A 23,133-nucleotide genomic window follows, 5' to 3' on the forward strand; every position below is an offset into this window, starting at 1 on the left:
ACTTTCTGGACCAGGGAGGTTGATTGGCATTGCATTAATATCTATCGTATTGTTAATTGGATATTTACACTCATCAATGCCAGACATAATTTATTTACGTGAGTTGAATGAGTAATTAATGTGCAAATCTGGCAGGTTCTCAAAAATAATGGGAAAGCTAAGGATGGGGTAGAGTTTTTGTGATTAGTAGAACAGCATAAGTCAACCTGCACATTCTGGAGATTCACAACTAGTCGCTTGAATTTTCATCTGGACCCAGGAACTGTCCCACCCTGTGCACTACCATAGCTCGCAAAATGCACACCTAACATATGTGATTTTTCAAGGGATTTTCAACTGGTTCTCAGTGCATTTTGTGAGCCGCAGTGGAATGTGTGAGGAGTTTGGGTGCAGAGGCAAGCCAGTTAGAAGGTTGCCTTGGTTCTCTAATACAGCAGCCAGCTCCCAACATTATTTAAAGGCCCCCGAAACCTTGCCCCTTACCTCTCACTCCATCACTCACTCCCATGACGTCCAAACCATCTCTATGACGCCCCCCCCCCCCCTTCCACTCCTCATTCTTCATGCCACTTCAACTCCTGTCTCCCATGTACCTATGTACTGTTCTCAGGATCTATCCAATAGCAAGAGGAATAATTTTAAAATAATTGGAAAATCATTGAATCTCCAACAATCTAAGTCAACACTGATTTCAAACTCACTATCATGAAAACTAGACCCAAAAACCCAAGGAAAAATATTGTAACCCTTTAAGTGCCTACTAAGTTTGTAAACAACAAGAAACCATATCAAAAATATTGGGCATGATTCAGCTAAAAGGGAACTAAGTTCCATAGCGAGCACATTTAGCCGCTTGTTTCCCAGCACTTGCAGCAATACAACGCCACTCACGTAAAATAAGGGGCTTTAGCGGGGATCCCAGAAGCGGGGTCTCCCGGCTTTTATCAGCCAAGCTGCTCCGTGGTGAGCTGCTTTTCGGGCGCAGCGTGGCCATTAGATCATCCCATATTCTGTTACTATAGCACTTATATGGCGCAATTCAGTGTCCTCATTGTGCCGACTTGATGTCAGGATGAGGACGTTGAATCTCACGAGAGGCTTTCATCAAGAATTCACAATGCTCGAAACGTTTTGCGAGATTCAGTAGAATCTCACGGCGTGTCGCGATCTGGCTCTCGCTCTTGCTGGGCTAGTAAAAAGAATCATAGGCAGGGCAGCATGGTGGCGCAGTGGTTAGCACTGCTGCCTCACAGCACCGAGGTCCCAGGTTCGATCCTGGCTCTGGGTCACTCTCCGTATGGAGTTTGCACATTCTCCCCATGTTTGCGTGGGTTTCGGCCCCACAACCAAAAGATGTGCAAAAGGTGGATTGGCCACGCTAAATTGCCCCTTAATGGGGAAAAATGAATTGGGTACTCTAAATTTATAAAAAATCCCAAAAAAATGAATCAGAGGCTCATTTAAATATACGCTCACCCAATTCATCCGGGATTCGTCGACCCTGCCAGTGAGGTGCATAGCGAGACTGTATGTTCCATGCCCCCCCCCCCCTTGACACTCTCAGTGCTATCGCCAACAGCTCTATGGCCAGGGCAAACAGCAATGGGGAGAGTGGACACCCTTGCTTCGTTCCCCGATGTAGTCTAAAGTATCCTGAACTGACCCGGTTTGTCCACACACTCGCCATCGGTGCCTGGTATAACAACTGGATCCAGTCCACAAACCCCTGCCCAAACCCAAATCACCCCTGGACCTCCCACAGATAGTCCCACTCCACCTGATCGAAGGCCTTCTCTGCATCCATAGCGGCACTACCTCTACCTCTCGTCCCTCCGGGGGCATCATAATTACCTTAAGTAACCTCCTGATGTTAGTCGCCTGATGCCTCCCCTTTATAAACCCCGTCTGGTCCTCCCCTATCACCCCGGGCACACAATCATCTATTCTCAAGGCCAGGATCTTGGCCAATAGTTTGGCATCTACATTTAGCAGGGAAATCGGTCTGTATGACTCACATTGTTCTGGACCTTTTTCCCGCTTCCAAACGAGGGAGATCGAAGCCTGCGACAGCATCGGGGGGGGGTGTACTCCCAGCTCCCTTGCCTCGTTAAAAGCCCTGACCAGGTTCTCCTTTCGTTCCTATTCAGGAAGTCCACCAGCTGCTCCGTTGACAATTGAGCCGGCAGGGCCAATCCCTGACCCTCCGCCATCTCCACCTGTGTCGCAGGCACCACACCAGCCTTTGTTATCTGTTCCACTCTCTTACGACCGCTTCTGGTCCTCAACTCCATTCACCGATGGGTCACTCTCTCCTAGTAACACTCCTGCACTTTCTTTCTCCCAAATCTCAACCCATTTACCGGGAAAAGGTCCAAAAACACCGCCTCGAGCAGGAGCTACCAAATGTGCAACCTCTCATACCATGGCCGCCACCAGAAGTCCATTGGGGACAGTCTTTGCCGCTAGGGGAGGAGTCGGACCATCAGTGAGCCACAGGGTATCCAATCAGGAGGGACCCACCTCTCCCAAGCATACATCCTTGCAGGCTTGCCTCATGGTAAGGTGGGCCCACCTCGATGGCAGGCAAAGCCCTTTAATGGCCATTAATTAGTTTCCTAAGGACCTCAATTGGCCTAAGGGTGGGCAGGAAGCCCACCACCTACCCTGCCACTGATGAAATAGCAGCAGACATGGGAAGGTGTCAGGCGTGGCACTCCCACCAGCCAACCTTATTTTACCCCCTTGCCTCACGCTTGCCAGCCCAATCCAGTGAGGAGCATAGAATTCCAGCTTTCAATGCAGTGAGTCTCAGCCAATATGGGATAAGCCTACAATAAGTCAGCATTAACCAGCAGGTGATTTTACTCAAGGATATTATTGTGGTAGAAACTTTGATCACTTTTGAGGTAGAATAATAGGTACTTCCATTTGACCATCATATACATGACTCAGGGATGTGGGTGCCACTGACAAGGCCAGCATTTTTGCATATCTTTAATTGCCCTTGAACTAAGTGGCTTGTTAGGCCATTTCAGAGGGAAGTTAAGAGTCAAGCACATTGCTGTCGGTCTAGAGTCGCAAATAGGCCGGACCAGGTAAGGAAGGCGGATTTCCTTCCCTAAAGAGCATTAGTGAACCAGATCAACAATAGATGATAATTCTAGTTTTCAATTCCAGATTTTTATTAATTAAGTGAATTTATTAATTAAAAGGGCAGCACGGTAGCACAAGTGATTAGCACTGTGGCTTCACAGCGCCAGGGTCCCAGGTTCGATTCCCCGCTGGGTCACTGTCTGTGCGGAGTTTGCACGTTCTCCCCGTGTCCGCGTGGGTTTCCTCCGGGTGCTCCGGTTTCCTCCCACAGTCCAAAGACGTGCAGGTTAGGTGGATTGGCCATGCTAAATTACCCGTAGTGTCCATAAGGGTTGGGAGGGGTTATTGGGTTGCGGGGATAAGGTGGAAGTGAGGGATTAATGTGGGTCGGTGCAGACTCGATGGGCCGAATGGCCTCCTTCTGCACTGTATGTTCTATGTAATCTATGTAATTGAATTCGCACTGCACCAGCTATCATGATGGGATCTGAACACTTGTCCCCAGAGCATGAACAACTGGATTACTAATCATAGATTTCATAGAATTTACAGTGCAGAAGGAGGCCATTCGGCCCATTGACTCTGCACTGGCCCTTGGAGAGGACATCCCATCTAAGCCCACACCTCCACCCTATCCCTATAACCCGGTAACCCCATTAACCTGTTTGGGATACTAAGTGCAATTTAGCATGGCCAATCCACCTAACCTGCATATCTTTAGACTGTGGGAGGAAACCTGAGCACCCGGAGGAAACCCACGCAGACATGGGAAGAACGTGCACTGACAGTGAGCCAAGCGGGAATCGAACCTGGGACTCTGGCGCTGTGAAGCAACAGTGCTAACCACTGCGCTGCCATGCCTCCCCATGACATTACCACAATGCCACTTGCTCCCTGAATGCAACTCACAACATATTCCAAAGAGCCAAGAAATCTAGCCATCCACCCCCTTTACCCATCCTCCATCTCTCACTTCATAATAACAATAATTTTTATTGTCACAAATAGGCTTACATTAACACTGGAATGAAGTTACTGTGGAAATACTCCAGTCACCACACTCCAGCGCCTGTTTAGGTACACTGAGGGAGAATTCAGAATGTTCAATTCACCTAAGGTAAATATTGGTCCTTTAGAAGATGAGAAGGGAGATTTAAAAATGGGAGATGAGGAAATGGCTGAGGAACTGAACAGGTTTATTGGGTCAGTCTTCACAGTGGAAGACACAAATAACATGCCAGTGACTGATGGAAATGAAGCTATGACAGGTGAGGACCTTGAGATGATTGTTATCACTAAGGAGGTAGTGATCGGCAAGCTAATGGGGCTAAAGGTGGACAAGTCTCCTGGCCCTTATGGAATGCATCCCAGAGTGCTAAAAGACATGGCTAGGGAAATTGCAAATGCACCAGTGATAATTTGCCAAACCTCGCTAGACTCTGGGTGGTCCCGGCGGATTGGATATTAGCAAGCGTGACACCACGGGTCAAACCGGGTCAGTTCAGGATATTTTAGACTACATCGGGGAACGAGGCAAGGGTGTCCACTCTCCCCATTGCCGTTTGCCCTGGCTATAGAGCTGTTGGCGATAGCACTGAGAGCATAGGTTATGGAGGAGGGGTTCTGGTGTGAGGTGCTCCGGAGAGTGAATGCCTCCATCTCGTGCGCAAGGTTGGGGCAGATACAGCTGGAGGTGGTATACAGAGCACACCTCACGAGGGCGAGGATGAGCCGATTCTTTTAAGGAGAAGATGTGTGTGAATGTTTGGGGGGGGGGGGGGGGGGGGGGGGGGCGCTAATCACGTTCATATGTTTTGGTCCTGTCCAAAGCTAGAGGATTACTGGAAGGAGATTTTTAGGGTAATTTCTAAAGTGGTGCACGTGAAACTGGTCCCGGGCCTCCGGGAGGCCATGGGCGGAATTCCCCACACGCCGGGGAGGGGGGGGGGGGAGAATCGCCGGAGCGCCGCGCGAGTCCCGCCACGCCGCCCCGGCACCCGCATGCGATTCTCCCACCCCCCCCCCTAAACCCGCTCGCCGAGAATCACGGCTGGCCGCTGGGAGAATCGCCGCTCGCCATTTGTTACGGGTAAGCGGAGATTCTCCAGCCCGGATGGGCCGAGTGGCCTGCCCAACATGACAGGTTCCCGCTGGCGCTGTCCACACCTGGTCGCTGCCGGCTGGAACAGCGTGGGAACGCTGGGGGTGGGGGTGCTGTCAGGGTGGGAGGGGGGTTCCTGCATCGGGGTGGGCCTCAAAAGGGGTCTAGCCTGCGATCGGTGCCCACCGATCGGTGGGCCGGCCTCTCTGACGGAGGACCTCCTTTCCTCAGCCGCCCCGCAAGATCCATCCGGCATCTTCTTGCGGGGTGGCCGCAGGGAGGATGGCAACCGCGCATGCGCAGGTGACGTCATTTACGTGCCGCTGGCCGCATCATTTACGCGGCGTCGCTTTTACGCGGCGCCAAGGCCCGGCGCGTAAATGATGCGGCGCCGCTCCTAGCCCCCCGGAGACGGGAGAATAGGGGGCTGGGAGCGACCTCCGACCCCGGAGCGAAACACTCCGGTTTTCACTCCGGCATCGGGACTTAGTCTCCCGATGGAAGAATTGCGCCCCATATTCAGGGTGTCGGACCAGCCAGAGTTGGAAACGGGTGCGGAGGCAGATGTTGTAGCCTTCGCCTCATTGATCGCCCGAAGGAGAATCCTGATGGGTTGGAGGGCAGCCTCTCCACCCTGTGCCCTGGCGTGGCGGGGGGGATCTGTTGGAATTCTTGACTCTTGAGAAGGTTAAGTTTGAACTGAGGGGAAGGATGGAGGGGTTCTACAATTCATGGGCATTATTCATTATGCAGTTTTGAGAACTGGATAACATCGAACATTAGTTGGTGGGTGTGGGTGGGAGGGTTGGGGGGAGGGGGGCGGTGTTTGTTGATGGTGGCCATGGGTGATTCCTGATTCCTTTTTGTCAGTTGTTTATGTGAACATGTGGACGAATGTTTTGGGTTTGGTGGGAGGATGGGATCGTTGTTATTGATATGGGGATTGACATATTTGTTACTGATTATTGTTTATTACTGATTATTGTTTACTGTTGGTGGGTGTAAATTTGGGAGAAAATGCGAAAAAGGAGGAGAATAAAGAAATATTTAAAAGAAAAAAAGGAGGTAGGCAGAAAGTGGGTATTTATAAGCCAGTTAGCTTAACTTCGGTAGGAGGGAAGATGCTGGAATCTATCATCAAGGAAGAAATAATGACGCATCTGGATGGAAATTGTCCCATTGGGCAGACGCAGCATGGGTTCATAAAGGGTAGATTGTGCCTAACTAATTTAGTGGAAAATTTGAGGACATTAGATAATGGGGAGCCAATGGATGTGGTATATCTGGATTTTCAGAAAGCGTTTGACAAGGTGCCACACAAAAGGTTGCTGCATAAGATAAAGATGCATGGTGTTAAGGGTAAAGTAGTAGCATGGATAGAGGATTGGTTAATTAATAGAAAGCAAAGAGTGGGGATTAATGGGTGTTTCTCTGGTTGGCAATCAGTAGCTAGTGGTGTCCCTCAGGGATCAATGTTGGGCCCACAATTGTTCACAATTTACATAGATGATTTGGAGTTGGGGACCAAGTGCAATGTGTCCAGGTTTGCAGACGACACTAAGATGAGTGGTAAAGCAAAAAGTGCAGAGGATACTGGAAGTCTGCAGAGGAAATTGGATAGGTTAAGTGAATGGGCTAGGGTCTGGCAGATGGAATACAATGTTGACAAATGTGAGGTTATCCATTTTGGTAGGAATAACAGCAAAAGAGATTATTATTTAAATGATAAAATATTAAAACATGCTGCTGTGCAGAGAGACATGGGTGTGCTAATGCATGAGTCACAAAAAGTTGGTTTACAGGTTTTTGTGAGGGCCACGAAGAATCCAGCACGAGTTTTAAGGATACAAAGTAATAACATTTATTTACAATAACAGATATATATATATATATATAAACAGCAGCAACAACTTCCCTTGCTGCACACTCCTTCCTGCTGGTTCCAAACTGGCCAGCTTTATTTATACATGGAGTTTACTAATGGTTTCTCGGCCCCCTCATTGGGGAAGCTCATACTCCCACAGGATTGTGGGATTGTCATTAGTCCCAGCCAATGGTAAGCAGGCAGGTTATAACACAGGTGCAACAGGTGATTAAGAAGGCAAATTGAGTTTTGTCCTTCATTGCTAGAGGGATGGAGTTTAAGACTAGGGAAGTTATGCTGCATTGCATAAGGTGTTACTGAGGCCACACCTGGAGTATTGTGTTCTGTTTTGGTCTCTTTAACTGAGAAAGGACGTACTGGCGCTGGAGGGTGTGCAGAGGAGATTCACTAGGTTAATCCCAGAGCTGAAGGGGTTGGATTACGAGGAGAGGTTGAGTAGACTGGGACTGTACTCGTTGGAATTTAGAAGGATGTGGGGGGGATCTTATAGAAACATATAAAATTATGAAGGGAATAGATAGGATAGATGCCGGCAGGTTGTTTCTATTGGCGGATGAAAGCAGAACTAGGGGGCATAGCCTCAAAATAAGGGGAAGTAGATTTAGGACTGAGTTTAGGAAGAAATTCTTCACCCAAAGGGTTGTGAATCTATGGTATTCTTTGTCCAGTGAAGCAGTTGAGGTTCCTTCATTAAATGTTTTTAAGATAAAGAGAGATAGTTTTTTGAAGAATAAAGGGATTAAGGGTTATGGTGTTCGGGCCGGAAAGTGGAGCTGAGTCCACAAAAGATCAGCCATGATCTCATTGAATGGCGGAGCAGGCTCGGTGGGCCAGATGGCCTACTCCTGCTCCTAGTTCTTATGTTCTAACAGTAAGTTTTTTGGGACTTGTGAGAGGAAACCCACGCAGACACGGGGAGAACATGCAGACTCCGCACAGACAGTGACCCAAGCTGGGAATCGAACCCGGGCCCCTGGCACAGTGAAGCAATAGTGCTAACCACTGTGCTACTGTGCCACCCAAAACACACTCAAAAACAGAAGACATTTCCATTAATCTTAGGGACTTGAAGAGATTATGAGCAAAATGTCCTCAAGAAAAACATCCTAACTGCCACATAAATTAAAACATTGCAGCTGTGAATAGTGCAATTATCCTAAAATGTTTGTAATTTCTTTGTGCTTTCAATGCAAAATGGTATCTCGAATGTTTCTCTGAAGAGTGCAACTTCAAATAGAAATGACACCTCAAGTTGACACTTAAGTCCTGCTAATTATCACTTTTGGTTATGTCAGTCAAAGAGTTCTATTGTAAATCACTTTAAATGTGGTTCAATGAATAAACAAAAGTTTTTGTTCAATCATTTGTATATTATATGAGTCTAGCATTTAAATATGTTTCCCATTGCTATGTATTCTTTCGTTTGGCTGCCAAGCTTTATTAATTCAAATCACATTTGCCACCTGGAAAGAATAGTTCTATAATTGGATGTAAAATAGGTTTTGCATTTATATAGTGTCCTTTAGGTGTTTTAGAGCCAGTAAATAATTTTGAAGTCACTGTTGTAAAGGTATATTAAATAAGATGTAATCAATTAAACTTATATTTCAATGAAGTCATGTAATATATGTATTCACAAAAAAATTAAACTGGAATTATTTACCCTATGTAAGGAATAGGGTATATACTATATAGGCATTTCACCACGTTACCAATTTTATAATAATAATAACTTTATTGTCACAAGCAGGCTTACATTAACACTGCAGTGAAGTTACTGTGGAAATCCCCTGGTCACCACATTCCGGCGCCTGTTCAGGTACACAGAGGGAGAATTCAGAATGTCCAAATTACCTAAGAGCACGTCTTTCAGGACTTGTGGGAGGAAATCAGAGCACCGGAGGAAACCCACGCAGACACAGGGAGAATGTGCAGACTCCACACAGACAGTGACCCAAGCCGGGTATCAAACCTGGGACCCTGGATCTGTGAAGCAACAGTAGAATGATGTTTACTGAAAATGTCCTGCTTATCATTCATTAGAACATGATAGAGTCTTCATTGTCTAATTGTAGTATAAAATCTCAAGAAAACTATCTGGGGAATGCCATAACATTTAATATTTGGGTAAAAAGCAGATTGTCATATTTTAAAAATGAATCAAATATCATATATGGTATTGTTTACATGTGCTTTTCTGATCTGAAAAAGGGTCAATAATTTAATAAATATAAGGGGGGAAAAAATCATTTGTACAGCGCTGCTTCCAGCACTGTCACACAGATAATTCCTTGGGGTCAGTCAGCACCACGCCCCACTACCTGCATGGCATGCACATGTTTCATCAATATTACCAGTGAGGAATCCATATAGGTAGCTGGCTAACCCTGAGGAATCAACGCAAGTCTGTGTTGCACCACTTGAAGCGGGGCCAAGCAAACACATTTTCCCCCCCTAAATATCATTTTAATATGACCTAAGTTATTTTAATATTTTATTTTATTTCTTTGTTCAGCTGGATCATTATCCTGCAGTACCTTACAGCATGCCAACAACCACAGATATCAAGTTTAACTCTCTGAAGACCCTGTTCCTAGGGAGAGTTGTTGGTAAGTGCAAGCAATGTGACCAAATGTTTCTCCTCTTTTTTAAAAAAAGCCAAAATTTTGCAATCATTTGACAAAGCAACAGCCACTGACCGCACAAAAAACAGCCCACAAAGATCTAGCAATCTCTGTACTGTGGACTTTCCCTTTCCCAACATATTTAAATCTGACATCAAATCAAAGGGATCTCCTGGAATGCAGAGGCAGTGATGTCAGCTAACAAGGTAAGCACAATCGTATTGAAGTATTCCCATAGACAGAAAATTAAAATGTTTAAAGCCTTGAATCCTTTCATTTTTAATGCAAAACTCTAGATAATGAAGTAAATATATGATAGCATTAAGATAGAAGCTGAAAATAAAGAAAACCTGAAAACAAATAATTTTGAATATATGCATTTGTTTGATCACAATGGAGAAATTTGCCATATCACAAGTACAAAAATTAACTTTTCAGGGTGAGTGGGAGTATAATAATAATAATTGCTTATTGTCACAAGTTGGCTTCAATGAAGTTACTGTGAAAAGCCCCCAGTCGCTATATTCCGGCGTCTGTTCGGGGAGGCCGGTACGGGAATTGAACCCGCGCTGCTAGCATTGTTCTGCATTACAAGCCAGCTGTTTAGCCCACTGTGCTAAACCAACCCATTTAGGAGTAATTATGAACTTAATAGCATGTTAAAATCCCAGCTTCACTTTATTCAGCAATTTTTTAAGGGATTTTACAATGAGACTAACAGTGTAAGAATGAAAGTATTTGTTAGTACAAAGTTTTGCCATTGATCACAGTCTGTGGTGTTTCTCAACAACCTCTGAAGAAGCAGAGAACCACTGGCAGCAACCTCTGGTTCTCCAAGTTACTTTGTACATGTGTGGACAGCCAAAGTTCCTGTTGGTTTCAATGGAGTAATGACAGCGAACACGGAATGCTTCCCTGTTATTTCACACCACAAACTCCAGACCAAGGATTTCATTGAACACTGGACATTTATTGGGAGGGATAAGAAAACAAATTCTATGCTCCAGAATCTTCTGCCATGGGAAATAGCTTCCCATCATTTACTCCATCAAACAGTTCATGTTTTTGAACATCTCTCTAAAATCTCCTGCTTAACATCCCTGCTCTAAGGAGCAAATCCAGCTTCTGCCGCCTCTCCACATAAACTGATTTCTCTTATCCCATTCTATTAAATCTCTTCTGCTTCCTCTCCATGGTCTCACAACCTTCTTACAGTGTGGTACCTAGAAATGAGGACGATACTCCAGCTGAGGCCCGACCAGGGTTTTATAAGTGTTTAGTATAACTTACTTGCTTATATATTCTATTCCTAATGGCTCACTTAAATACTTAAATCTGGATCTCGACCTCACCCACCACCGACACATAGTTGTAGCAGTGTGTTTCATCTACAAGATGCACTGTAGCAGCTCACCAAGGCTCCTTTAACAAAACCTCCCAAACCTGCAACCTCCACCACCGAGAAAACAAGAGGAGCAAATGCATGGGAGCACCACCACCTTCACTTTCCCCTCCAAGCCACACACCATCCTTCACTGGGTCAAAATCCCAGAAGTCCCTCCGTAACAGCACTGTGGGTGTACCTGCACCAAAGGGAATGCAGCAATTCAAGAAGGCGGTTCAATAACACCTTCTCAAGGGCAATTAGGGCTGGGCAATAAATGTGGGCCCAGTGACACTGACTGTCTTCTCCTTTAAGGTACTGCTTAAAACCTACCTCTTTGGCGAGCTGTTTTCTTCTGTCCTAATGTGTCCGCATTTTTCTAGGTGACATTGTTTTGTCTAATTACACTCTTGTGAATCAGTTTGGAACCTTTTATAAGTTAAAGGTACGATATAAATTAAACTTGCTGTTGTACATTTAAAGGCAGGCTCTAACGGCAGGGTTGAAATCAACCTCATTTGGTGGTTGGTGCTGTCATCATTGTCAGTATCACTTCTGCAATTATAATGTTGGTTTGACATTAACAGTGAATGTATGACCTTAAAATAATAGTGGTATTTTTGAGAGGGACAAACCCTGGATGATAACTAACTTTTGCTGAAGTCGAAACTGCAATATATGCAACTGGTAATGTACCAATAATGCTGAGAGAGAGACCAATATTTCAAACCATCTGGTTCTCATTTAAGGACAATCAGAATTGATGAGATCGAAATACAGGTCTGATTTCAAGCTCCAAATATTCGAAGAGCATTGTCATTCACTTATATTTAACTTAATGAGTGATTTATGTTTCCTTGCTGTGAGACACAGAAGATTAATCTGGTGCTATAAAAACGTGCTCACTGACAGAATAGAAACTGCAGCTTCAGTGTGCAGATGAGATTCGTATTCTTCAAACCCAGCATTAGAACAGTTGGGCATTTTATTATTACCTGTATATATGAATAATAAATGCTTGTGCTGGATCATAGAAATCAGGTCTCCGGTCTGTCCCTGTCAATGTGGAATAAATGTGCAGCATACCATCGACATGGACTAAGCTGATTAATGAGGTATTTATATTCATTGTGACTGCTGATCAATGCAGCCAATAATGCCTATTGGTAAAGGATCAGGTGGCTCTGCCAACAATAAGCATTATTGGCATTTCAGAATAGATTTATCTCTAAAATGTGTATCTGGATTCATGGTACATCATTCTCTTTGCCTTGTAAAGATGGCTTGCAGCTTGTCCTGAACATTGCTTCAGATGAAACTAAACCACACAAATTGTGACAATCCCATTTTCAGCCTCTGGTCAGTGCCAAGTTAACTGATTCCAAGTAGGGATACTACAGTTGGCCACAGGACCCCTGGACTACAGAGGGGAAAATAATCAAACAGATTTTTGCTCTTGATCACTACTGTCCAATATCTTCAGTTGTGAAGTAGCCATGAAGGGTGATCAAATTAAAGTAAGATCGTGCATTGGCAAAATAGCCATCACATACTCAGCATCTGGTCTGATACATGCAGAACGGTCACTTATGTGAGGTACTATATTGAAATCAGTGCCTATTGAATTGTAGCCATGATGTGGAGATGCCGGCATTGGACTGGGGTGAGCACAGTAAGAAGTCTTACAACACCAGGTTAAAGTCCAACAGGTTTGTTTCAAATCACTAGCTTTCAGAGCACTGCTCCTTCCTCAGGTGAATCCTAGCTCCGAAAGCTAGTGATTTGAAACAAACCTGTTGGACTTTAACCTGATGTTGTAAGACTTCTTACTGTATTGAATTGTAACTAGCGTAGGTCAACAGCTATAGGACAGAGGGGGAAAACCTGGCAAGAAACTCTCAAGCATTTTTTCAGATCTGAGTTAATTTATCCTCTTAGAATATTTCTATGTCCTTCTTGAAATTAGCTCCACTGAAAAGAACAAGAATGAAAATTCTTTGTCCTTCATATATTTAATACATATAATGAGTGAAATGATTTTGTTTCAAAAATCCCCTGGAGAAATGTGTACCTGCTCTGGGAGTGTGATGGTAATTGTTTAGCTGCTGCCTTCAATCCTGCACATTTTATTCATAAAGTGACAGGAACAGATTAGTTGCAAAATGAAAACTGACAAAGGACACATTGGGAGGTAAAGATGACTGAACAGTTTGGATTTCATTTGTCCCTGAAGTCCTTTGATATAATTTCTTTGATGTTTCCTCTGATTTAAAAAAAAAATCAATGGAAGATGCAGCAATTTCATTGTGTTCTGTGAGGAAGTTTTTTAAAAAATGTTTCTGGGATGTGGGCATGGCTGGCAAAGCCAGCATTTTCCGTCCTTCCCAAAGCCCTTTGAGAAGGTGGTGGTGAGCCGCCTTCTTGAACCGCTGCAGACCACATGGTGTCGGTACACCCACAATGCTGTTCGGCAGGGAGCTCCAGGTTTTGATCCAGCAAGAAAAAAGGAATGGTAATATAGTTCCAAGCATGCTGTGTCACTTGGATGGGAACTTTTGGGTGGTAGAGGTTGTGCTGTCCTTGTCCTTCTAGCTGATAGAGGTCATAAGTTTGGAAGGTGCAGTTGAAGGAGTCTTGGTGAGATGGCACACATCTTGCAGATGGTCCACACTGCTGCCGCTGTATGTCAGTGGTGGAGGGAGTGAATGGTTAAGTTGGTAGATAGGGTGCTGATCAAGTGGAGTGCTTTGTCCTGGATGATGTTGAGCTTCTTGAGTGCATCACTCATCCAGGCAAATGGAGAGTACTACAATCACACTACTGACTTGTGACTTGTCGATGGTGGGCAGGCTTTGCAGAGTCAGGAGGTGAGTTGCTTCTCTTAGAATTCCCAGTCTCTGACCTGTTCTTGTTACCACATTATTTGTACGGCATATTCAGTTGAGTTTATGGTCAATATTGACAGCAGGGGATTCAGCAATAGTCGTGTCAATGAATGTGAAGGCGCAGTGGTTAGCTTCTCTCTTGTTGGAAATGATCATTGCCAAGCATTTGTGTGGTGCAAATGTTACTTGCGACCTACCAGCCCAAGCCCAAATGTTGTCCAAGCCTTGCTGCCCATGGACAGGGACTGCTTCAGTATCTGGGGAGTTGCGGACAGTTCAACTGAATTTAAATTCCACCAGCTAGCCTGATGGATTTGAACCTGTGTCCCTGGGCATTAGCCTGGGCCTCTGGATTCCTAGCCCAGTGGCATTAGTACTATGCTACTGTCTCCGCTCAAACTGATCTATTGTGATTATGTCGTGTTAAAGAGTGCCCTCTGGTGTTTATCCAGTTGAACTAATTTTTTTAACTGGTTGTAGTTGATCCCTATGATTTCTTTTTAAATATGTTAATGGAAATCAGAAGATCTGCCGCATGGTTAGTTGAATTGTGAGTTGTAAAATTCACACTTTTTTATCTGGAACAATTGTTCCCTCTCTTACAGCAATTAAGAAATTATCAGGGACAACCAGAATGATCAACAGGATGGAGAGATTGGATTATAATAGGCAATTATGTAAATTGGGCATTTTCCCACTGAGATTGAGAGGTGATATGATTGCTGTTGTCAGGATTGTAATAGAGCATAATAAGCTGTTTGACCTTGTCCAGAACCATCGAACAAGAAGGCCAGGCCTGCACCGAAATGGAAGTGAGGGGGTATGAGATGTAAAATTCAAAACTAGTCTGCAGAATAATGGGCGGAATTTTGTTGAAGTGCCCGGGGGGCTAACCTGCCCACCCTCTTTTGGGAATGCCCGCTGAACCACAAGCCAACCATGCAGTGGCTAGGCCTGGAATCAAGACCCGAGGGACCTAAATCACACCTACTGAGGGCTGACAGCCTATCAAAGGCTGACAGCTCTTGTGCTTTTCAGTGTCACGGGGGAGGTGGTGGCTTGTGCAGGATAAACACCTACCAGAGTTTGAAGATCAGAGGGAGGAGGGGGTTCATGAGATGGGGGAATTACGGATAGGGCTGTAGAGGGCTCAAAAGCAAGTGCAGGGATGTGGCTCTAATTACACACCCCACCTCCCACCACCACCAGCTGCTATGTGACAGGCCTGCTTGTAGCTGGGTTAATACCAGTACTGATGGGAGAAGGCTCTTAAGCGGTCATTAATTGGCTACTTAAGAGCCTCAATAGGCAGTGGGGTGGGAAGGTTTACTATGGGCCTTATTGCTACAAACTTGATTCTGGTGGAGGTGGCGAAGCAAGGGGGCGGGATTCTCCCATTCGGCGGCAGAGTGTCCACGCCATCGGAAACGCCGTCGCGTTTCACGACTTCGTGAGCGGGCCGCTGGGAGTACCGAATCTGGCCCCTACAGGGGGCCAGCACGCCGCTGGAGCGGTTCACGCCACTCCGGCCTCCCATCCCGGCGTGAACTTTGCGCCGCGGGATCCGCGCATGTGCAGTGGCGCCGGCGCCCACCCGTGCATGCGCGGTGGCCTCCCTCAAGATGGCGCAGGTGTTCAGGGGCCGGCATGGAAGAAAATAGCCCCGGGGAGCGAGAGGCCGGGCCGCCGATCGGTGGGCCCCGATCGCGGGCCAGGCTCCATCGGAGGCCCCCTCTGGGGTCGGAGCCCCCCTCCACCCCCCACAGGCCGCCCCCCGACCCTGCGCACAGAGTTCCCGCCAGCTGCGACCAGGTGTGGACGGCGTCGGCGGGTCTCTGCCTTTTTAGAGTGGCCCATCCCAGGCCGAGAATCGGCGGCCCGGCTGCGACCGGCGCCGCGCCAAACGCACTGGCGCCAATGGCACCGATTCTCCGCTCCGCGGAGTGTTGCGTGCCGGCGTCGGAGTGGCGTGGCCCGGTTGCGGGGATTCTCCGGCCCGGCCTCGGGCTGGGAGAATCCCGCCCGTGGTGTCCTAATACCCCCGGAATCCTACCTAATGTCTTTCCTGACTCCCAGCTCACCATGAACAAGATCAGAAGATCCCGCTCGTTATTTCACTGAGTGAGTCAGTCTATGGATCAACCACCTTGGGAAAAGGGAAGCAGCTAGTGTTGATTAATTCAAATGCAAACAATTTAGTTTTACTTCATAAATACTACTTTGGTTTTTCAGCAATTTGAGACATAATACACGGTAAGTGTAAGATGCTTGGAAGGAACACAATTTTGCACCTATGGTTCCCAAAGCTTTCCAGCACTGGAGATGTGTCTTGCTTGATGTTTGAGTGTGTTGTAGACTAATTGATAGAAATTGTTTGCTATGAAGAGTCAACAAATCCGCTATAATTCAATCATGCAATTTCCAGGATGATAGATTGTGAACCAGATGAAACTTGATCTTCTTTCACCTAGCTTTTCCTATGATATTGTGCCACATTCTGCTGGATTCTCCGCACTCAGGATTCTCCGTTTCGCCGGCAGTACACCCACGCCCGGGGATTTCCCGAAGGTGTGGGGCTGCCCACAATGGGAAATCCCATTGGCCGGCTAGCGAGAGGGAGAATCCTGCCATTGGCAGGGTCTCACCGCACCAGAAAACTGGCGCAGCAGGAGGGAGAATCCTGCCCCAGATCTATTAGGAGCCATGCAGGCTTTATATTCACAACTTCAATAAACCCTGATAACATATAATCTATAAGCCTTACTGTGGTGGTATGTATTAGGGGTAATGTGGTACCTGTGAAGCCGAGAGGCTATTGGCTGACAGGTCCCGGGTCCTGGTTGGATCTGCCGACTTCTGGCTCCGCCCTGAAGGTGGAGTATAAGAGCTCGGGCTTCTCCCCGCAGCCATTCTGTTGCTGAGCTGCTGGGGCCAAGTCTCGCTTAATAAAGTCTAGATAGACTTCATCGCTTCTCGTCTCGCGTAAGTCATTGTGCTCCACAATTTATTAAGCAAGCTTAAAAGACTATGGAGCTCCGAATCGCCCCGGAGTGCCTGCGGATCAGCCCCCATGCAGCGAACTCGCCGGCCGTATTCAAACACTGGCAAGCATGCTTCGAACACTACCTCCGAACGGCCGCCGGCTGGATCACGGAAGAGCAGAAAATGCAGGTCCTGCATTCAAGGGTAAGCCCAGAAATTTACTCACTAATAGAAGACGCAGAGGATTTCCCGACGGCGCTCGCATTGCTGAAGGGCATCTACATTCGGCCCGTAAACCAGGTCTACACGTGCCACCAACTCGCGACGAGACGGCAAATTCCCGGAGAATCGCTCGAGGAATTCTACGGCGCGCTGCTGATTTTGGGACGAGGCTGCAACTGCCCGCCGGTGAACGCGATCGAACACATGGACCTGCTAATTCGTGACGCATTCGTGGCAGGTATGAACTCTCCCCAAATTCGTCAAAGACTTTTAGAAAGACAGTCGCTAGAACTCTCAGAGGCACGGGCCCTTGCGGCCTCCCTTGATGTGGCCTCCCAAAACGCCCGCACCTACGGCCCCGACGGCGTGGCAGCCCCTTGGGCTCCGTGGACCCCCGTCGCGACCAACTCCCCGGCACCCCCCCCCCCCCCACAAGCTTGCGCGATTAAAGCGCCAGACCATCCCGGGGGGGCCCGCTGCTATTTTTGCGGACAGGCGAAACACCCCCGGCAGCGCTGCCCGGCCCGCGCAGCTACTTGTAAAAGCTGCGGCAAAAAGGGCCATTACGCGGCAGTGTGCCGGTCCCGGGGGGTCGCCGCAATCCCCGGAGAAGAACGAGGACAGCACATCCCAAACACCCACCAACCCTCCCAGCGCCCCATGTGCAACCCGCGGGCGCCGCCATTTTGGGTCCCGGGCACCACGAGGGGAGGATGGGCGCCGCCATCTTGTGACCCCCCAGCCACGTGCAGTTCATGGGGGTGGCCATTTTGTCCACCCCCGACCACGTGCGACCCATGGGGGTGGCCATTTTGTCCACCCCCGGCCGCGTGCGATTCATGGACGCCACCATCTTGGTTGACAACAAAGGACCCCAGCATCGACGGCTCCACGGGGTCCGAAGAAGACGCCGCAACACTACTACCACGACTGGCTTCGGTGACACTGGATCGATCGTGGCCCCGGAAGCTCCAGATGATGACAACAACGGTGCTGGTCAACGGATACGAGACGCCATGCCTGATCGACTCCGGGAGCACTGAAAGTTTTATTCACCCAGACACGGTAAAACACTGTTTTCTGACCATCCATCCAAGCACGCAAAAGATTTCCCTAGCTGCAGGATCCCACTCAGTGGAGATCAAAGGGTTCTGCATCGCAAACCTAACGGTGCAAGGGAGGGAGTTCAAGAACTACAGGCTCTACGTCCTGCCCCAACTATGCGCGCCCACATTACTGGGATTAGACTTCCAGTGTAACCTTCAGAGCCTAACATTCCAATTCGGTGGCCCAATATCCCCACTCACTATCTGCGGCCTTGCAACCCTCAAGGTTGAACCGCCGTCCTTGTTTGCAAACCTCACCCCGGCCACTAGGAGCAGACGGTACAGCGCCCAGGACCGGACATTTATCCGGTCTGACGTCCAGCGGTTGCTGAAGGAAGGCATAATCCAGGCCAGCAATAGTCCCTGGAGAGCCCAGGTGGTAGTCGTAAAGACCAGGGAGAAGCAAAGGATGGTCGTAGACTATAGTCAGATCATCAACAGGTACACACAGCTAGATGCGTACCCTCTCCCTCGCATATCCGACATGGTCAATCGGATTGCTCAGTATAAGGTCTTTTCCACCATGGACCTCAAATCCGCCTACCACCAGCTCCCCATCCGCCCAGGTGACCGCAAGTACACCGCCTTCGAGGCAGACGGGCGGCTATACCACTTCCTAAGGGTCCCATTTGGCGTCACGAACGGGGTCTCGGTCTTCCAGCGGGAGATGGAACGAATGGTTGACCAGCACGGGTTGCAGGCCACGTTTCTGTACCTCGACAACGTAACCATCTGCGGCCACGATCAGCAGGACCACGACGCCAACCTCCAAAAGTTCCTTCAGACCGCAAACGCCCTGAACCTCACGTATAACGAGGAAAAATGCGTTTTTAGCACAAACCGTTTGGCCATCCTGGGATACGTAGTGCGCAATGGAGTAATAGGCCCCGACCCCGAATGCATGCGCCCCCTTATGGAATTTCCCCTCCCCCACTGCTCCAAAGCCCTGAAACGTTGCCTGGGCTTCTTTTCATATTACACCCAGTGGGTCCCCCAGTACGCAGACAAGGCCCGCCCGCTAATACTGTCCACTACCTTCCCCCTGTCGACAGAGGCTCGCCAGGCCTTCAGCCGCATCAAAGCGGATATCGCAAAGGCCACGATGCGCGCCATCGACGAGTCCCTCCCCTTCCAGGTCGAGAGCGACGCATCCGATGTAGCTCTGACGGCCACCCTTAACCAAGCGGGCAGACCCGTGGCCTTTTTCTCCCGGATCCTCCACGCCTCAGAAATCCGCCACTCCTCAGTGGAAAAGGAAGCCCAAGCCATAGTGGAAGCTGTTCGACATTGGAGGCATCACCTGGCCGGCAGGAGATTCACTCTCCTCACCGACCAACGGTCGGTAGCCTTTATGTTCGATAATGCACTGCGGGGCAAAATTAAGAATGACAAGATCTTAAGGTGGAGGATCGAGCTCTCCACCTTTAACTATGAGATCTTGTATCGTCCCGGAAAGCTGAACGAGCCATCCAATGCCCTGTCCCGCGGCACAAATAGACCGCCTCCAAGCCCTCCACGAAGACCTCTGCCACCCGGGGGTCACCCGATTCTACCATTTTACAAAGTCCCGCAACCTCCCCTACTCTGTGGAGGAGGTCCGTACAGTCACCAGGAACTGCCACATCTGCGCAGAGTGCAAACCGCACTTTTTCAGGCCGGATAGAGCGCACCTGATCAAAGCTTCCCGCCCCTTTGAACGCCTCAGTTTGGATTTCAAAGTGCCCCTCCCCTCCACCGACCGCAACGCATACTTCCTGAACGTGGTGGACGAGTACTCCCGTTTCCCCTTCGCCATCACCTGCCCCGACATGACAGCGGCCACAGTCATTAAAGCCCTTGACACCATATTCACACTGTTCGGTTTCCCCGCGTATATCCAGAGCGACAGGGGGTCCTCTTTCATGAGCGACGAGCTGCGCCAGTTCCTGCTCAGCAAGGGCATAGCCTCGAGCAGGACGACCAGCTACAACCCCCGGGGGAACGGGCAAGTAGAGAGGGAGAACGGCACGGTCTGGAAGACCGTCCTACTGGCCCTACGGTCCAGGGATCTCCCAGTTTCCCGGTGGCAGGAGGTCCTCCCGGACGCTCTCCACTCCATCCGGCCGCTGCTGTGTACCACCACTAACCAAACGCCTCATGAGCACCTCCTTGTCTTCCCCAGGACGTCCTCCTCCGGAACGTCGCTGCCGACCTGTCTGGCGGCCCCAGGACCCATCTTGCTCCGGAAACATGTGCGGGCACACAAATCGGACCCGTTGGTCGAGAGGGTCCACCTTCTCCACGCAAACCCGCAGTACGCATATGTGGCGTACCCCGACGGCCGACAGGACACGGTCTCCCTGCGGGACCTGGCGCCCGCCGGCAACACACACACACCCCCGACACCGATCACCCCCTCCCTGCCACCGGCGCACCCCGCGACCGCCCCCCTCCCGGGGGGATCGGTCCTCCTCCCGTGCCCGCCCAGGAGTAAAACAGGAACAAACAGCGAAACGCTCCCGGAGACGACAACGCCCGAGCAAGCACCTGCACCATCACCGGGGCTGAGGCGATCGACGAGGAAGACCAGACCGCCCGCTCGACTCGTGGAATCCGCGTGACACCAAGAAAAAGCAAGAATGTTGTTGTAACAAAAAAAAATTCTTTTTTGCCCATATTGTAAATAGTTCTCACAAACTTGTACATAGCCCAGTGTAGGGCTAAAGCTGTATTAACACAGTCCGAAATTTGTCCAGGGCCAGCCTTGTAAACCCCTACCACCATGCGAACCACCACCCCGCCGGGTTCCTTTTTAACAAGGGGTGAATGTGGTGGTATGTATTAGGGGTAATGTGGTACCTGTGAAGCCGAGAGGCTATTGGCTGACAGGTCCCGGGTCCTGGTTGGATCTGCCGACTTCTGGCTCCGCCCTGAAGGCGGAGTATAAGAGCTCAAGCTTCTCCCCGCAGCCATTCTGTTGCTGAGCTGCTGGGGACAAGTCTCACTTAATAAAGCCTAGATAGACTTCATCGCTTCTCGTCTCGCGTAAGTCATTGTGCGCCACACTTACAAAATTGCATATTGAACTATTTGATGTGATGTAAGCTGATGAACAGTCAGGAAAATACAATTATTTCTCAATCTGAAATTGTTGGTGACTTCTTGCCAGGCTTATTAATCTTACCATTCAACTGAATGCTGCTGTTCTACTAGACCATGTCAAAAGCATCCTGGGAAATACACTAATCACAGGACTGCTCAAAGCATTTAGTCATATCTTCATTGAATTGCCACAAATAATTACATCATGCAGAAAATTTTCAGATATTAAATCTGAAGGCTTGTAGAGTCCAGCTTTGTGATCAGGGTATTCGTTCTGTCATTTTGTCTTTTCTCAAAGCTCAGGCAAATCTTGAATATTGAACAAGTTTTTAATTTGATGTATGTACACAGGCACATACGCACATTATATAGTAGTACTGTTCTTCTGTTTGTCGTTGTCAAAAGCCAACACAAAAGCACAGTCCAATAAAATGTTGAGCCTTTCTGTTACTAAAACATGAACATAGCGGTTTGTAAGGATTGCTAATGATACAAATTAGGATACCAGCTTAAGAAACGATATAATCAAAACAAGTTCATTGGTGTCTATTTTACAATTGTAACGATATCATCACTATCAACATTCAAGAAATATTGAGAATATTCACTGGTTTTGCAATTTAACAGGTACTCTACGATGGAAAAGTGTTCTTTTCTCATTTCAATGGGTTGCTCATGAAAACAAGTTCAAGGCAAAATTATGTACTGTCATGCACTACAGGAAAGCCAGCTTGTAATCATTTCTTTCATATATTGCACTCTGAGAGAGGCAGGAGATATCCGTGATAATGTTTGTGCCTTGCAAAAGATCACAAATAAAGGTGAGGGAGACCATTCAGCTCATCTGGCTCACCCCTCCAATGAGACATACAATGCCTCCAATACTGCATCCAACATTGAGGGCCGAAGGGCCTGTACTGCGCTGTAATCGTCTATGTTTTTAACTGCCTTTACAATGCTTCAAAGCTTTATCCCCCATTACACTAACTGGAAGACTTAGTGAGAATAAATGCTCTTGGAATTAGTCCTGATCATGCTTGCCTTTTACCAATTTGTTCCTCATTCTGAAGTTGTGAGTTAATTTGAATTAATGTACTTGATGCTCAATCAATAACTCTTCCTCATAGTTGCAGGTGGAGAGCTCGATCCTCCACCGTAAGATCTTATCATTCTTTATTTTGCCCCGCTGTGCATTATCGAACATGAAAGCAACCAACCGTTGGTCAGTGAGAAGAGTGAATCTCCTTCCGGCCAGGTAATGCCTCCAGTGCCGCACAGCTTCTACTATGGCCTGGGCCTCCTTTTCAACTGAGGAATGGTGGATTTCTGAAGCGTGGAGGGTGCGTGTGAAGAAGGCCACGGGTCTGCCCGCTTGGTTGAGGGTAGCCGCCAGGGATACGTCGGACGCGTCACTCTCGACTTGGAAGGGGAGGGATTCGTCGATTGCGTGCATCGTGGTCTTTGCGATGTCTGCTTTGATGCGGCTGAAGGCCTGGCGAGCCTCTGCCGACAGGGGAAAATCTGTGATTTGAATTAGTGGGCGGGCCTTGTCCACATAGTTGGGGACCCACTGGGCATAATAGGAAAAAAATCCCAGGCAGCTTGTCAGGCCCTTGGAGTAGTGGGGGAGGGGGAACTCCATGAGGGGGCGCATGCGTTCGGGATCTGGGCCTATAACTCCATCATGCTACACGTAGCCGAGGATGGCTAGACGGTCGGTGCTGAACACGCATTTGTCCTTGTTATATGTCAGATTAAGGATTTTTGCGG

General features: G+C 48.2%; 1 protein-coding gene across 1 annotated transcript in view; it reads left to right on the forward strand.

The window, feature by feature from the left end:
• cntnap2a (contactin associated protein 2a) overlaps positions 1–23,133 on the forward strand; it is a 2,812,093-nt gene that overhangs the window by 2,573,125 nt on the left and 215,835 nt on the right. The window contains exon 21 of the mRNA XM_072508818.1: positions 9,595–9,688. Coding sequence (XP_072364919.1) covers positions 9,595–9,688 — 94 coding nt within the window. The remainder of the gene's footprint in view (positions 1–9,594; positions 9,689–23,133) is intronic.

This window comes from Scyliorhinus torazame, chromosome 6 (assembly GCF_047496885.1).
Source record: "Scyliorhinus torazame isolate Kashiwa2021f chromosome 6, sScyTor2.1, whole genome shotgun sequence".
In the NCBI taxonomy this organism is placed as follows: Eukaryota; Metazoa; Chordata; class Chondrichthyes; order Carcharhiniformes; family Scyliorhinidae; genus Scyliorhinus; species Scyliorhinus torazame.